At 55.9% G+C, this 15,745-nt stretch overlaps 3 protein-coding genes across 15 annotated transcripts in view; 1 reads left to right on the forward strand and 2 right to left on the reverse strand.

Moving 5' to 3' along the window:
• Nucleotides 1-4,095, reverse strand: part of BORCS8 (BLOC-1 related complex subunit 8) — a 27,182-nt gene extending 23,087 nt beyond the window's left edge. Inside the window, exons 1-3 of one of the 3 annotated variants that reach the window (XM_014734798.3) lie at nt 3,538-4,043; nt 1,118-1,230; nt 564-628 (exon numbers count right to left, since the gene is read on the reverse strand). In XM_014734798.3, coding sequence (XP_014590284.1) covers nt 564-628; nt 1,118-1,230; nt 3,538-3,574 — 215 coding nt within the window. In that variant the 5' untranslated portion in view covers nt 3,575-4,043. Of the gene's footprint in view, nt 1-563; nt 629-1,117; nt 1,231-3,537 lie in introns of all 3 variants that reach the window. The other 2 variants (XM_005604143.4, XM_005604142.4) reach the window with 2 other exon arrangements.
• Nucleotides 3,657-9,473, forward strand: RFXANK (regulatory factor X associated ankyrin containing protein). Of its 8 annotated transcripts, none has more exons than XM_001503452.6 (10): nt 3,657-3,775; nt 4,438-4,577; nt 5,085-5,279; nt 6,537-6,620; nt 6,758-6,823; nt 7,071-7,171; nt 7,361-7,486; nt 7,871-7,937; nt 8,283-8,363; nt 9,255-9,473. In XM_001503452.6, exons 3-10 carry the CDS (start codon nt 5,093-5,095, stop codon nt 9,323-9,325), a joined length of 783 nt encoding a protein of 260 aa, XP_001503502.2. In that variant the 5' UTR covers nt 3,657-3,775; nt 4,438-4,577; nt 5,085-5,092; the 3' UTR covers nt 9,326-9,473. The 8 variants fall into 8 exon arrangements, with proteins under 8 accessions (XP_001503502.2, XP_070102813.1, XP_070102815.1 ...); XM_070246712.1 differs by having other exon boundaries at nt 6,540-6,620; XM_070246713.1 differs by having other exon boundaries at nt 3,668-3,735; nt 6,540-6,620.
• Nucleotides 8,984-11,131, reverse strand: NR2C2AP (nuclear receptor 2C2 associated protein). 4 transcript variants are annotated; one of them, XM_014734796.3, is made up of 7 exons: nt 11,011-11,131; nt 10,664-10,817; nt 10,402-10,492; nt 10,066-10,171; nt 9,922-9,989; nt 9,541-9,651; nt 8,984-9,244 (listed from the first exon to the last, which is right to left on the reverse strand). In XM_014734796.3, the coding sequence occupies exons 2-7, from the start codon at nt 10,717-10,719 to the stop codon at nt 9,044-9,046; spliced, it is 633 nt and encodes a 210-aa protein (XP_014590282.1). In that variant the 5' UTR covers nt 10,720-10,817; nt 11,011-11,131; the 3' UTR covers nt 8,984-9,043. The 4 variants fall into 4 exon arrangements, with proteins under 4 accessions (XP_014590282.1, XP_005604201.1, XP_014590281.1 ...); XM_005604144.4 differs by having other exon boundaries at nt 10,066-10,117; nt 10,986-11,089; XM_014734795.3 differs by having other exon boundaries at nt 10,986-11,089.
• Nucleotides 11,132-15,745: the final 4,614 nt, after the last annotated feature.

Here is a 15,745-nt window from a genome sequence, read left to right on the forward strand (position 1 = left end):
TGTTGAGGCGGCATCCCACATGCCACCACTAGAAGGATCTACAACTAGAATCTACAGCTATGTACTGGGGAGATTTGGGGAGAAAAAGCAAAAAAAAAAAAAAGTGGTTAAGATGATAAATTTTATGTTTATGTATTTTACCGCAATAAAAAATTGGAAATAAGTATAAATTAAAAAATAAACAGCCGTATTCATTCTTTGGCCCGGCCCCCAGCTGCCATCCACCCTAGCAGCCAGTCTGTGGTCCGGGCTATGAGGGGGAAATGCCAGCCCCTAGTGGGGCCAGCTCCCTGCCTGGGTGGCACCTCCCAAACTACTTATCAGCCATTCTTGTGACAGATAGGGAGGGGCTCAGTGCAAGGAAGAAGCCTGCCAGAGGCACACGGGTGCAGGGCAAATGGTAAGAAGCAGGCTGGGGCTGGAACCCACCACACAGCCAGGTGAGTTGAGATCCACATGCCTCCACTCAGATGGGTTTGGAAGGGCAGGGCTCACTGGACAGCTGGCTGGGGGCCCTGAGCATCCAGGAGGCTAGGGCATGGTGGGGAGTCTGCGGTGCTCACCTGCAGGCATACTCCACTGTATAGATGGCGCCCTGGCTCTGCTCCTCCCATCGCTGCATGTCGGCCTGTGGGGAGGGGGAGTGCTTTTAGCAGGAAGGGCTGCCACTCAGAAGGCTATCCTCCCAGCTCTGTGGGATGGAGCACCCAATCACTGAAAACCACGGCCACAGAGATAGGTCCCCTCCAGCTCCTGACTTTTCCTCCTACAACTCCCCTCCCACACCAGTTGGGCTTGCTGTGAACACTTGGCCGTCACCCTTCAGGGCCTTTGCACTGGCTGTTCCCTCCGCCTGGCATGCCCTTCCCTCTGGTCTTTGCATGGCTGCCTCCTTTGTACACAGGTCACAACTAACACAGATCCTACTGTCCTCTCCTTCAAAATCTGCCCCAGATATGTCTACCCATGACCCCAACTTGGCTCAATGACCATGTGCCTCCTTGCTGGTGTCCCAGCCTTGACTCTTAACCCAGTAGCCCTTGCTCCACACTGCAGGCCCCAGCTCATGAGGTGCGGACCCTGGGGGAGGTGGGAGGCAGGGGCAGGCAGGGCTCACCTTGTGCTGGGCCAGCTCAGGCAGTGAACGGCGCACGTGCTCCTGCAGGCGGTACAGGGCCACCGACGGCTCATTGGCCAAGACATAGATGCTCTCGGTAAACTTGTCCGTGACTGGATCCAGGATTGAGAGTCAGCCAGCAGGTGGGGTGTTGGGGAGGGGGACACAGGAACAGGGAGGACAAAGGGACAAAGCATCAGACTCCTGATTCCTCAACCTATGAATCCAGCCAGAGCAGACAGGAGTGTCCAGTGTCTCCCCCAGCAGCTGGGTCACCTGTGTCCCCAGTGATGGGTTGAAGGAGATGGTCACAGCAGAGCTGGACAAGTCTGTCTGGGAGTCACAGAAGGATCTCAATCTCGATGATGTTAATGCACCGAGTGAACTCATAATCTCTCCCCGCCCGAACCCACTTGTAGTGGACACTGCTGCCACCCACTCAGATGCCCCCAAATTCCATTTACCCCAGTGACCACATCTGAGATTCTTCTTCAGAGGATGCCCACTGGTTACTGGACCTGAAAATGCCTGAAAGTTTACATCCCTGGGTGGCCTCTGCCATGACTGACTAGGGAAGCGTATGAAAACCCGTGACCCGAGCTGTGTATCAGAGGCATGACTCATGCCCCTGAGCTCCCCTCTGGGATCAGGCTGAGTCCTCCCGCCATGGAATTTTACCTGAGGTTGCTCATTGCTCAGCCTCCTCCCTGGCCCTGTCCTGTTTCCTACTCTCCCCTGTGGGGTTCTCCTGGTAAGTAAATTACACACAAATCCTCATCCCAGGGTATGCGTCAACAAACGGCATTCCCAGCCAGCTGGTCATCTACACCCTCCCATCCAAGAGCAGATCCTGCTGGTTCTGCCACAAAACAAAGCCTAAATCTCACTCATTCTTACCATTACCCTGTCCCCACTGGTCCACCTCCCACCTGGATGCCAGATTCAGTTCCTCCCTGGTCTCCCTGTGTCCCCTCCTGCCAACAGTCTGATCTCCAGACTTCAGATGGAGTGAGCTCCTAATGAACATATCAGATATGTCCCTTCCTTGCTTGAAACTCTCCCATGGCTCCCATCAGCCAGAGAATAAAATCCACCTACTTAGCATAGCCCACAATGCCCTGCATGTTTTGCCTGCTGTTGACCTCCCTGCCCTCCTCGCCCTCCACCCCAGGCACAACGGCCTCCTGGCTATTCCTCGGACACTCTCAGCACTATACAAAAGCACTTTCTGAGATGATGGAAAAGTTCTATAATCTATACCGGCCAATTTGGTAGCCGCTAACCACGTGTGGCTACTGAGCACTTGAAACGTGACTCAGAAATCAAATTTTACCTAATTTTAATTAAATACCCACAAATACTGTGACTAGTAGCTATAGAGTGTGTTGCAACACAGCTCTAAACACTTCGCCACCTCAGGGCCTTTGCATCTGTTTTTCCCACCACTCATACACCCTCCCCCCACTGGGTTCTTTTCATCCTTCAGCTCAAATGTCACCTGGGCAAGGCCTTCCCTGATCTGATCACCAGGCTTAATCAGATATCCCTTCCACCTCATTCTTGACCTCAACACCTTGTTCATTTCTCTTATACTTAAATTCTCATTCTTTATTAGGTTACATGTTTACAGAAAAAAAGAAATTAAAGCTTGGATTCATGAGGGCAGGGGCTTCTCTGAGCCTCAGTTTCCTCATCTGTAAAAATGGGATAACGGTACCCATCTCGAGGTTTGCTGCAGAGATGGACCGGGTGCTATTGCCCAGTGCAGTGTGGCTGGCAAGAGACAGCACCCTGGTGTGTCTGGGAGTCGAGAGAGGCAGGGAATCTCTCCAGCTCACTGCTGTAACGAGTGGGGCAGAGCCCACCCTGCCACCTCCAAACTGTGCCCCCTTACCCTCTTAGGTTTCCTCGGTGTGAAATTGCGCATAGTAATACCTTACACCTCACGGTGTTGTTAAGAAGGAGATGGAATTCGGTGTACTTGAGCCTTCTAAATAATTAACTAAAAAAATAACAAACACCTGTATAACTTAAAAACAGTTCGTGGCATTTTGTAATTTGTAACTCTGTGACTTACAAATATTTGATAAGCCAACGTAAACATACACAAACGCGTAAATACGTAGGAAACAATACACAGGCCATGGCCACGCCCCAGGCGTTCCTCCAATGCTTTACAAATATCGGATTATTGAATTCTCACAACAATCCTATGGGAGGTGGGAGGAAGACTATTGCGCTCCCCTTTCTAAGATGACAAAACCGAGGCACCGAGACTTTCTAAAGGTTTCAAAACTAGTCAGCGGCCAAACCGGGATTCCACAGCAGTTCAATCACTGCCCCGCACGCTCCCTCCGCGCCTTCGCCCCTTCCCGCCCTCCGTCCGGCCGCCCCTCCGTCCCTCTCGGGGCCCGCACCACCTTTCTTCCCCTTGAGCTGCATCTCTGGTTCCTCCATAGCGACAGCACCCCGATCCCGAGGACTGCCACCGGAAGTCTGGGGATGGAGACCGCTGCCTAAACCTTCCCCTGCAAAACCGGACGCCGCCCTGACTCAGTTCCGGTAACCAAGTGGCCTACCCTCCCTGCTCCTCCGTCTACCCAGACAGAAGAGGGACCGTGAGTGGGAGACTGGGGAAGGAGCCACACTCGGAGGCGGGTGAGGAGGGGGCGGAGACCTCCTGAAGCTCCAGGAGGGACACCTAGGCGGGGGAGGGGTAAGGGTGTTCTCGCTTCCCGAATCCCCTTTTCTGGAAGCAGACGAAATGGGGGAACACGCCACACAGCGCTCACTTCGGGCTGTATAAACGCCCTCCTTGTACCCTCCCCGCTGCCACCAAATCCCTGCACATCCTCATGAGCGCCCAAGACAGCACAGGGAACATTGTTATGGGAGGCGCCGGCAATGGCGTCGCCCCTTTAAATCCCAGACGCCCTGCCTGCTTCCCTCCCGCCCTCCGCCTGAAGAAAGCCCCGCCCATTCGCCCGAAGGTGGAGCTGATTGGCTCCCTCTGGAAAGACGTGTGGGCGGAGCTGAGGGTGAGGGAAAACAGTGGCCGTGAAATCCTCTGAGGTCCAGCCCACCCCTCTCCGACAGAGAGGGGCTCCCATCTGAGCCACGGGGACAAGAACGCGCAGGCGCAACTGCATTGCTCGGGCACAGGCGGAAACCACGCCCCTCCCCCAAAACTTAAAGGGCCAGAAGCAGCTCCCGCTCCTCGGCCCTTCCGCACTTTTGGGGGACGGGGGTGCGCAGGCGCAGTGGGGGAGCTCTGGGGTAGGGGTAGCGGTCGCGTATCAAGTTGCTCTCTGTCCTGGCAGAAGAAGCTAGGGCGCTGAGGGTCCAGGCGCCAGCTCGCTCTCCCCTACAGCAGTTGGAGGAGAAAAGTTCGTGAATTGGGCCCCCAAGTTTTGGGGGACCCGGGCTTGCTGCGCGGAGCGACAGAGGAGGCCCGTGGGAGGTGAGTGGACCTCCTGGATCTGTTTGGGAGGGGCAGATGAGATGGGACCGGTCACATCTTTGTTGAGCCCTCACTCATTCTGCGAACAGCCCCCGCAAAATAACCACAGAGAACATTTATCAAGCTGTGCTCGTGCCCGTATATAAGGCCCCCTGCTCACCTGTTTACTGACATGACTTCTTTTAGACCTAATTTCCCCACTTTATTTATGAGGAAACTGAGGCTCAGAGTAGTTAAGTCACGTGCCCAAGTTCTCACAGCCTGTAAGTGGAGGGATTCGAACCTAGATAGCTGACCCCAGAGCTAGGGCTTTTAAGTAGTGTATGTTATATGTGCCCTGGTGGTGGAGAGGAGTGGACCTGAAAAGCAGTTGGACTCTGGTCTCATTTCCCTGGCTGACCCCTTTTACCCACCCTCACTGTGCAAGGCCAGGTATGCGGTCGGTGCTTACTTAATAAAAGCTGTTGATAATTATTGCCATCTCTCCCCTTTTGGCGCTTCCCCCAGCTTCTCCCATGGAGCCCACCCAGCCTGCAGAGGACCTCAACCTGACCCAGCAGCCCCCCACCCCAGAATTTGGAGACCCTGAAGACCCTGGGGATGAGGCCCCCGATGGCTCCGACACTGTAGTCCTCAGTCTCTTCCCCTGTACTCCGGAGTCTGGGAATCCTGAGCCCGATGCTGGCGCCTCCTCACCTCAGGGTAGGATACTGTCCTGGGCTCCAGCCTCTGGGATGTGCAGATGGTGGAGTGTCAGACCTAAGACGGGATTTCTGTGTATGGCCCGCTACCCAGTGCGTGTCTTTCCTCTCCACCCAATGAGGGATCGCTTATTTGTTTTTTTCATTGTGGTAAAATCCACATAACATAAAAGTTACCATTTTAACCAGAATTACATTCAATTTAGTGGCAGTAAGTACATTCACAATGTTGTGTAACCCCCACCTCTATCTGTAGTCCCAGAATATTTTTATCACACCCAAAAAAGAAATCCCATATCAACTAAGCAGTCACTCCCATCCCTCTCTCCCGTAAGTCCCTGGCAACCATGAATTTGTTTTCTCTTTTCTATGGATTTCCCTGTTCTGGACATTTCATGTAAATGGAATCACACACTATGTGACCTTTTGTGTCCGGCCTCTTTCACGTACCATATTGTTTTTGAGGTGCGTCCATATTGTAGCATGTGTCAGAGCTTCATTCCTTTTCATGGCTGAGTACTATTCCATTGTGTGGATGGACCACATTTTGTTTATTCATTCATCCATTGATGGACACTTGGGTTATTCCCCTTTTGGCGATAGTGACTAGTGCTGCTGTGAACACTTGTGTAAAGTTTTCTTCTAAACACCTGATTTCAACTCTTTGGGGTAGACTCCTGGGAATGGAATTTCTGGGTCAGTTGGTAATTCTGTGTTTAACTTATTGAGGATCTGAGGATTTGTTTTGACTGGAGCCCTTGACTATGTCTAACTCAGTCCTCCCAGGGCCTTTGTCCCTGCCGTTCCCCCTGTGTGGAATGCTCTTCCCACACCTCTTCCCAGGGCTGGCTTCTTCACCTAGCTGAGTTCAGTTAGTGTCGCCTCCTTGGAGAAGCCCTCCCTGACCACCTTGTCTAAAATGGACTCGCTGCCTGCCCTCCTTTCTTGCTACCTCCTTCCACCTGCTTTCCATTTCTCTTGAACATTGTTTCAGCTTGAGCTTTCATTCTGTTTCTCTGTTTCTCTCTGACTCCCTCACTCATCCACAGGCCCCTGGAGAGCAGCGGCTTGGTCTCTTGCCCAGAACATTGCCCAAGCGGAGGAGAAATGCACACCCTGGGCATCCGGGAGAGTGGAAGAAGTGGATGGTGGATGGTGGGGTCAGGCACTGTCTTTGGCAGCTCCAAGCCCCCAGGTTCTGGCCTGAAGCCCCAGTGACATATACTGAGGGGAAACTGAGGCCCTTCCTCTCTCTCAGCAGGCAGCTCCCTCAAGCACTCCACGACCCTCACCAACCGGCAGCGGGGGAACGAGGTCTCAGCCCTCCCGGCCACCCTGGACTGTGAGTGGGCCCCCAGTCCCCAAGGGGAGGAGGGGTGGTGGAGGCAGGGGCTGGGAGGAGCAACTTCAGACAGGGATAAACTGAGGCACAGAGCGGAGATCGGAGGGGTGAGGACTCTGCCTCTCTCTGGCCCCCAGCCCTGTCCATCCACCAGCTTGCGGCCCAGGGGGAGCTGAGCCAGCTGAAGGAGCATCTGAGGAAAGGTGTGTGTGCATGTTCGTCGCCGTTGTGTCCGTGCCTGCCTGACCATGCATGCTGTGTGCATGTCGGTGCTGACATGGCCTGAGCCTCCAGGTGGGCACCTGTCTAGACATGTTGGACCTGTCCATATTTTGCATCTACATGTGTGCTTCCCCTACCTCTGACCCCAACCGCCTGCGCCGTCCCACTCCCGCAGCACTGGGGAGAGTGGGCAGGGTGCAGCCCAGTGGTACCACCCCCTCCTGCCAGGCGACAACCTCATCAACAAGCCGGACGAGCGCGGCTTCACTCCCCTCATCTGGGCCTCGGCCTTCGGAGAAATTGAGACCGTCCGCTTCTTGCTCGAGTGGGTGCGTCCCGGCCCAGCTGGTGACTTCCCAGGGACTCAAGGGCGGGCCAGGTCTCGGCTGAGTCTGCTGGTGCCATGTCTGTAAGACGAGGCTGCCATGGGGACACCAGGATTCAGGGGATGCCCTCACTTCTCCCACCACTGCTCCCTCTGCCCTCCCTTCTGTCATTGCCCCCTCTGCTTGCCCCAGGGTGCTGACCCCCACATCCTAGCCAAGGAGCGGGAGAGTGCCCTGTCACTGGCCAGTACAGGTGGCTACACGGACATCGTGGGGCTGCTACTTGAGCGTGACGTGGACATCAACATCTACGACTGGGTGAGGTGCCCCCCCCACCCTGTCCTGGGCACTTCAGGGGTACCAGGGTTGCTGAGAACACAAGACAGACCCATTCCCAAGCCTCACAAAACTCCCAGTTTGGGGCGGGGAGCCAACACATAAACAGTCAGCTGAGATGTAGTGAATAACACTGTGATGGCAGGCGCACAGACAGCTGCAAAAGCCCAGAGACGGCCTGTACCGCCAAGGGAGGTCAGGGAGGGCTTCTTGGAAGGGGGAGTATCTAAGTTGAGACCCAAAGGAAGAGCTAGACAGGCCAGGTGATGAGCAGGAGGAGGAACCACATTAAATTGGAGGGTGCAGGGTGTTGTGAGAATCTGGAAAAGACAGAGTGTTGGTTGCCCCCGCCCCTGCCCCTAACAGAATGGAGGGACGCCACTGCTGTACGCCGTGCGTGGGAACCATGTTAAGTGTGTCGAGGCCTTGCTGGGTGAGTGGGAGTAGAGGCTGGCTCTGCAGAATCCTGAGGGCCAGGGAGGGGTCCGAGCTCTACTTGAACAGCTCTTGGATGGACAGTCACTGCCTACTTTTCCCAGAGGATGGATCTGGGGACAGGAGGTGGTCGGATAGCATAGGGGTCTGCCTGCCTGGCTCGAGCACCTACACCCTCTGTGCCTCAGGGACCCTGGAGTGGGGGGATGCTATTGGCCACATTCTTTGGAGAGCTCAGGCTCTGTCCAAGGCCATGCAGACAACCAGCAGACTTGTGGCTGCATCTTGTGGGGCAGTTACTGGTCCTCCTGAGCCCCGCTGTAGCACCTGCTTTGTTTTGCAGCCCGAGGAGCTGATCTCACCACCGAGGCTGACTCTGGCTACACCCCGATGGACCTCGCTGTGGCCCTGGGATACCGGAAAGGTTGGCCTGAGACACACAGGGCATTGACAGGGTGCTGGAGGCAGGGTGACCACAGAGGGGTACACGGGATATCCCCCTCGGCTGTCAGACGTTGGCAGTGAGAATGTTTGTGTTAGCAAATGTCGAGTGCCACTGTGCACCTGGCCTGGGCATGTCCTAGTCTCAGCTCTCAGGGCAACCTGGGCACTGCGGGTGGGAGGCTCAAAGGAGCCCTGGCCCAGCCCAAGGAGGGGTGGGGGGCAGGGAGGGCTTCCTGGGGACCCAAGGGGAGGGAGGGGATGGTTCAGGCTGGAAGAACAGGGCACTCAGAGGCCTGGCAGGGTGAGGACGCCAGGAGGGAGGGGGCTGGGCCACTGTGCCTGAGGCCATGGGGGCAGCCCTCTCCGTGGCAGGAGGTGTGTGGGAGCCAGGGCCGCAGGCAGACCCCAGGCTGATTCTCCACTTCCCCCTTCAGCTTCCCCATCCATAAAAGGGGGCATCTTCACTAGAACCGACCCTCAGGGTCGTGGGGGAAATGGAGGGCTTGAGAAATTTCCCCTCCTCCCTTCGAGGAGTTTATTGGGGCAGAAGTCATTTCTCACAGCCCCTCTTGTCTTTTCATAAAAGTCACAATTTGGCAATTGTTTGCTAAGAAATATTTTTATGACTCTGAAAAGCCTCCAAAATGCATTTTTACAAACTTAGGGGAAGTTGAGGTTTCTGGGATGGGGGCCTCTGTCTTCCCAGCTGTGCTCTGGGAGTGGCGTGTGTTTCCCAGTGCGAGTGGATCCTCCATCCAGATTCCAGGGCTGGGAGGCTCCAGTTCGCCCCCAAGGGGAGGCTGCAGGTTGGCCTGTGCCTCCGCAGCCCTCAGTCAGTCCATGGCCCACCTTCTGCCTGTCCTGTTTCCAGTGCAACAAGCGATCGAGAACCACATCCTTAAACTCTTCCAGAGCAACCTGGTACCCACCGATCCCGAGTGAAGGCCACCTGCCGGGGACTCAGACATTCAGGGAACGAAACGGTTGACCCAGAGCTGGGGGAACCCAGAACTGGCTTCAAAGGCAGCTCCTGGACAGACGGTGGGAGGGGGCCCTTCCCAAGAGGAGCCAATAAACCTTCTGTGCAGAACTTGAAGGACTTGGCTGTGCTTCCCCAAGGGCTTCCAGGAAGAGGCAGTGGCCCAGTGGGTTCATACCTTCTCCCCCAGCACCCGCAGGTGGTAGATGACCACACGGCCAAAAAAGTCAGTGGCGTCCTCAAACGTCACCTTCAGCCGGTCTACGTCAGCAGCTGGCACAGGGAAGGTGTGAGCGCGGGCAGTCAAAGGAAACAGGTGGCTTGTCATATCCTACCTACCCTCAGCCCTCACCCAGTCCCAATTCAGACACTACTAATGAGCTGGGTGACCCAGCATGGTGTGGGCCCCTCTGAGGCTCTTACACAGAACAGGTGATTATCAGCCCATTTTACAGATGAAGCCTTGGAGGCCCAGAGGCCACTTGCTCAAGGTCATATGCCAGGGCCTACAGCTTTCAGAGGCACAGACCACCCCACCCCAGAGGCTGGGGCAGGATATCTGAAGTGAGTTGTTGTCCTCCGGGTAGAAGTCCACAATCTTGCCAAGAGCCTCACTCCCCTGGGAACCTGCAGTGGAGAAAGAGGCAGACTGTAAGGCCAGGGTACCCCCTCTAAACCCCCACCTTCCAGGGCATTCCAGTACCTTCCAGGCAGCCCCGGCGACTGGAGAAGCCCCCCTGGAACTGGATCTGCAGCTGGGAGACACAGACGCGCTGGGGAAACTCCAGTATCACCCACTGGGAGGGGCCCTAGAAGCCGACAGGAAACTGAGGCCCAAGGTTACTCCAGGCTCAGGGCCCTGCTATACCTGTCTCATTCACACAGTTGATGCCGGGGAGGAGGAGACGCAGTTAGCACATGTTCCCTCTCTGGCCAACCTGACTGTACCCAGCTGGGGCACCCCAAAGTTCTCAAGGTACCCTGGACCCCAGAATCTGATTCACACGAGGGATGGAGGGTCCAAGGAGAGATGCCTCACCTGGTCCGAGTTCCAGCACGTCTCCTCATCCTGGTCGAACAGGTGCTTCTTTCCAAACTGCCTCGTGTTGCGATTCAGCACAGAACTCACCCTGGTGGTACCAGAATTAGGACGAGGAAAGGGCCTGAGCCCAGCACCAAGGGCCCCACGGCCCCCCGCCGGGCCGCACCCTCGGCTCCCCCTTCCCTGGCTCTGTCCACCGGAGACTCAAGCCCAGGCCAAGAGCCCCGCCCGCCACTGCCCAGGCCCCCCAGGCTCTCACCTACTCACTGTGTCTGGACAAACCAAAGAGTGGGTCATCTGGGCTCCACAGGGCATCGAAGGTCTGAGTTGGGCTGTCCCGGGTTCAAATCCCGGAGCCAACGCAGCCGCAGCGGCGCGACCTTGTCCACGTCTCTGAGCCTACTCGTCCTCACCTAGAACACGGGGCAAGAACCGTCACTGCCCCGCCGCTCCAGTCCTAAATGTCGCCTTGATCACCCACTTGCCAGAAAAATTGGGGGATTCGGGGTAACTGCCAATGACCAGGGGTCAGGCCTTTCACAGCAGGGCCAAGAAGGGAAACAAGTTTCCCGTGGGCTTACGGGGACGATCGCTTCCTCTCCGAACCTCAGTTTCTCTGCGAACAGCTCCGGAAACCAAGAGCTGGACCCGGAACCGCGTGGACACTGCGCAGGCGCACTGAGACTCGGGCCCGCCCCACCCTCTCTCCCGGGGCGGGGTTTGACTTGAGCCCTGCCCCCGTGTTCGCCTCTTAAAGGGCCCGCTCCCCTCGATTGAGTTGCCCGTTGGAACTGGAGGAAGACTGGCGCCAAAAGCCACTACATGCGGGGCGCTGTCCTTTGGTGCCCGCAGGTATAGAGCACTGGTTTTGGAGAGACTTCCTATAGCGATGTCTTCCTACCTGGGGAAATCTACTGAATCCATACCCTAACTACTAATGCTGGCTGGGAACCCCCGCACCTCACTGCCTCCCAGAGGCCAAAGGAAGACTCGGGGAAGAGGCCACGATGTTGGGAGTACAGGGAGTCATCGTAAGCCCTGTGTGTCCTGTCTCAGCCTCCAAAATTGTCTTCCCAGTAAATGCTGCCTGGAACATGGAGGAAGGCATGTGACATGGGTTTTTTAGGATGAATACGAGTTTACCAAGTCAGATTACACCAGGCCTCAGATACCAGGCTAAAGATTTCGTTCACTAAACAACTCCTGTCATCCCCTACTGCCCAGCCTTGTGTTAGGTAATGCTGGGGGTGGTGAGAGACCTCAGATTCAGCCCTATACCTGAGGGACCCCCAATCTGGGCAAGACAGAGCTAGACACAGACACTCCCAGCCCCATGGGGCCAGGGCTGAGCCAGAGGGAGAGATACCGCTGGGAGAGGAGGGCCTCTCCCTGGAGGGCGGGCTTCCTGGGAGAGGGAATATTGTGCCTGCACCTTAATGGTGGGCAGGATTCACCAGGGTGACAAAAGTGGGGAGTGGGGGGACGGTGGGTGGTCCAAGCAGGGAGAACAGCATAAGCAAAGGCCTGGTTGGGTGAAAGATCATGAATTTAAATAAAATATGTGGAGCCAGATCCTGCTGGGCCTGCAGAGTCATGAAAGGTGGTTAAGAAAGGCAGGAGAGCATCCGAGCTGCGTGAATGGAGGGTTCTGAGACAGAGTGGCACTGGCAGGATGCTGTGGTTCCTGGCTTCAACTGAATGGTCTGAGGTCCAGCCTTTTTCTTCAAGGGCTGGGGGAATGGTCCTCCTGGCATCCTACTAGCTTCTGCCCAAGCCCACTCTGGGACAGGGGGTGGGGAGCTGTCTGGGAAACTGGGTTACCAGCAGAAAGGCTGCCCCATGAGCCCCTGCCTGCCAGGACTTCCTGCGTTCAGTCATGGTCTGCTGCCATCCACACCCCGCCTGCTGGGCTCAGGGCTGTGGCTGGGGGTGGCAGGAAACACCTCTCTAGCCCCAGAGGAAGTTAGGAAGAGCATGGACTCTGGAGGACTCAGATCCAGGCCACTCACTGGCTGTGTGACGTTGGACAAGCATCTTGACTTCTCTGAGCCTCAGTTTCCTCATCCGTGAAAAGGAGGGAATTCTATTTATAGGACTGTTGGAGAATTCACTGGGCTCTTCGGGTTGACACATAGCAACAGTGGCTGACCTTTGTTGAGAGCCCACCTTGTGTTTCACTTGAAGCCACGTTTTGTCTCCATCCACTGGCTCATTAAACCTGCTGTGCTGGTCCATGTCACCGCCATTTTACAGCTGAGGATGTGGCCACTGGGCCAAGGTCCCTCAGGGAGGATATGGATGGCTCCAGGGCTCCCCACGCCACTCCTGGTCTTGGCATGGAGCCCTCTTGCCCACTGGGATCAGGCCAGCTCCAGTACCCTCTTCCCGCCTCCTCACCCCACTGGCGCCTGGGCATGAAAGAGCCTCCTGTTTCTCCAGGGAATTAGCTGCTCTAAGCTCCCAGCAGGGCAGCCAAAAGTGGTCCATTCATTTGCCTGAGTGAGGAGAGACTAGGCACTCCCTCTCCCCTCACCCCAGGGGATGGGGCAGAGGGAGCTTCAGAAGAGCCAGGAGCTGCAACTCTCTTTTGCTGAGGGAAACTGAGGCACAGAAAAGCAAAGTCATTTGGCTAAGGTCACCCAGGGGGACTGGGATTCAAACCCCGGTCTGACTCTGGAGTTCCCTCCACCAGGACGAGTTCTGCATTTCTCAGGAAAGAAAATGGAGGCTCAGAAAGGCTCAGGGATTTAAAGTCACACAGCAAGCGTGGGTCAGCGAGGACTCTCGCTGGGGAGGCAGCCCCACCCATGGCAGAAAACAGGTCCCACGTCCCAGGAGCTTGTCACCCCGGAGCAGGGCAGGCAAAGGCCCTTGGCTAGCTTCGAGCCTTGGTTTCTGCTGAAGAGTGGATGCAACGGAGAGTCTGCTGTGGGGGGTGTGACAGGGCCCCCAGCCCGCGGCCCTCTCTGGGGCAGCCCCAGGTCTGATTTCTCCTCTGGGGTTGCCTGGGTCCACAGGGTCTGGCTCAGAGCAGACAGACGCTCCCTTGGTGCCAGCTGGACTTGTAGGTCCCGGCAGGGTGGGAGCCTGTGTGAGGGGAGGCGAAAACGGGAGTGGGAGTGGGTGGCCAGGTGTGAAGGGACTGAGGTGAACTCTTGTGGGAAGACTGAGGGCCAGCACTGGGTGTGTTGGTTGGTGAGCACGAGTGGCTGTGAGTGTGGCCCCGCGAGGACTGTACGTCTCTGTGTCGTCAACATGGTGCCAAGCGATCGTGGTCGGGTGCTGGCTGTCTGTAGGTGTGCCCATGGCTGTAAATGTGGTTGGGTGTGAACAACGTGGGGCAAATGTGGGCTGTTTGTGGCTGCCAGGAAGGCTAAGCTGCGCTGAATGTGAATTGTGGTGGGTGGGTGTGTTTGAGTGTGAAGGGACTTCAGGTGCGCCCAGGCTCACCGCTGTGAGTTTGGTTGTGCAGAGGCATGACTTGTGTGTGAAGGGTGAGGTTGTGTGCGGCCTGTGTGACTTATATGTGGCCTTGCTGGGCATCATTGTATATGAGCCACCTGTGCTGTCACTGTGTCTGAGATGTGACTGTGTGTCAGTCGTTGTTGGTGAAATTGTGTGTAACCAATGTGAATGTGAATGCATCTGCCATGTCTGTGTGTCACCTTGGGTATGCTGAGAGGCACTTTGGGGGATGTTGTCCACCCCTGAGATCCAGCTCTCCTGGAGGGTCCAGCCTCCCCACTCCTGCCCTGGCCCACAGCCTCCTCCCCTGCTCCCTCCCCCGATTTGCAGCAGCCCCTGGCCGAGGCCCCAGTGCTGGGGGGACAGAGAAGGCACTCAGGGCTGGGGGTGGGGGGGTGCTTGCCCAATCCCAAGGCAGGCCTATAAATAGCTCTTTGAGCCCAGCAGATTCCCAGGCAAGGTTGCCTCATTCAAGCCCCCGGCAACCGCCGTCCCCGGGCCCCAGGCCAGCCCCTCTAAGCTCAGCCCTGGCACCAGCCAGGGGGGCTAGGGGGTAGGGCGGAGGGGGGAGTAGAGGGATGGGGACGGTTGGGGTGGAGGTCAGCTTTGCTCTGAGGCCACAGACCTGGGCTCCTACTCAGCCCCTACCCATACTGTGCAACCTCAGGTAGGTGGTCTCATCTCCCCAAGCCTCAGTTTCCCCAGTTGGAAAGTGGGCAGCAGCACATAGCAGCCCCCATCTCTTGTGTTTACTTCCCATTTCATTCTCCCAGCAACCTTGTAAGGTAGGGACTCTTAATTATCCCTGTTTTAGGTGGGGAAACTGAGGCACAGAAAGATGGAATGGCTGGCCCAGAGTCACTCTGTTAAGGTGGCAGAGAGGGGTTTTGAATCCTGGACTTGTGGAGGTCAAGCTGCTTGGCTCCCACGCACATCACACAACCACACTCAGACGCCGCTGTCACTCACCACTGCTGCAACCACCACGCCCCTCACACCAACCTGTCACCTGCAGACACTCAGATCTGCATGATCCCTGACCTCCGCTCTTCCTCTGTGACCAGGCGTTGGACAGGAAGCAGAGCTCCCTGGTGTGTCACTTTGGCCCTAGGGGTTCGCACTCGCCTGCCCCCAGACCAGCAACTGAGTCTACACGCATGAGACACTGACACGTACAGAAGCCTGTGGCAACCTTGCTCCTCTGAGGTCTCCCCTCGCTCCTACACTCTCTTTGTAATTCTGAAGAAACTATCTTGTCCCTTGCTTGTCTATGCCCCCACCATACTGAGTCCGCTCCTCAGAGATGCACAAACACATACACACACACACACACAGATGCAGGACACTGGGTGGAGCATACTACCCTCTGCCCAGGGCAGCCCATTCTCAGCTGAGAGACTAAGGAAGGACGGTGGTGCGAGGGCCTCATCTCTTTAAGTTTTCGTCCCCTCTCACTGCCATTTCTCACTGTGGTAAAATACACAGAATATGAAATTTACCATTTTAAAACTGTATAATTCAGTGTATTCATATTATTGTACAACCATCACCTCTATCTAGTTCTAGAACATTTTCATCATCCCGTCCTCTTTAGGAGTCATTTCCTATCCCCCCCGACCCAGCCCCTGGAAAACCACCAATCTACTTTCCACCTCTAAATTTGTCTGTTCTGAATGTTTCATATAAATGGGACCACACAGTATGTGGCCTTTTGTGTCTGGCTTCTCTCATTCAGCATGAAGCTTTTTGAGGTTCATCCACGTTGTAGCATGTGTCACAGCTTCATTCCTTTTTATGGCTGAGTAATATTCCATTGTGTGGATCTACGCCTTTTACAATTGGGGTCTCCCTGCAAAGACACCCACATGCCACCTGC

The sequence above is a fragment of the Equus caballus genome, chromosome 21, assembly GCF_041296265.1.
Source record: "Equus caballus isolate H_3958 breed thoroughbred chromosome 21, TB-T2T, whole genome shotgun sequence".
Classification (NCBI taxonomy): Eukaryota; Metazoa; Chordata; class Mammalia; order Perissodactyla; family Equidae; genus Equus; species Equus caballus.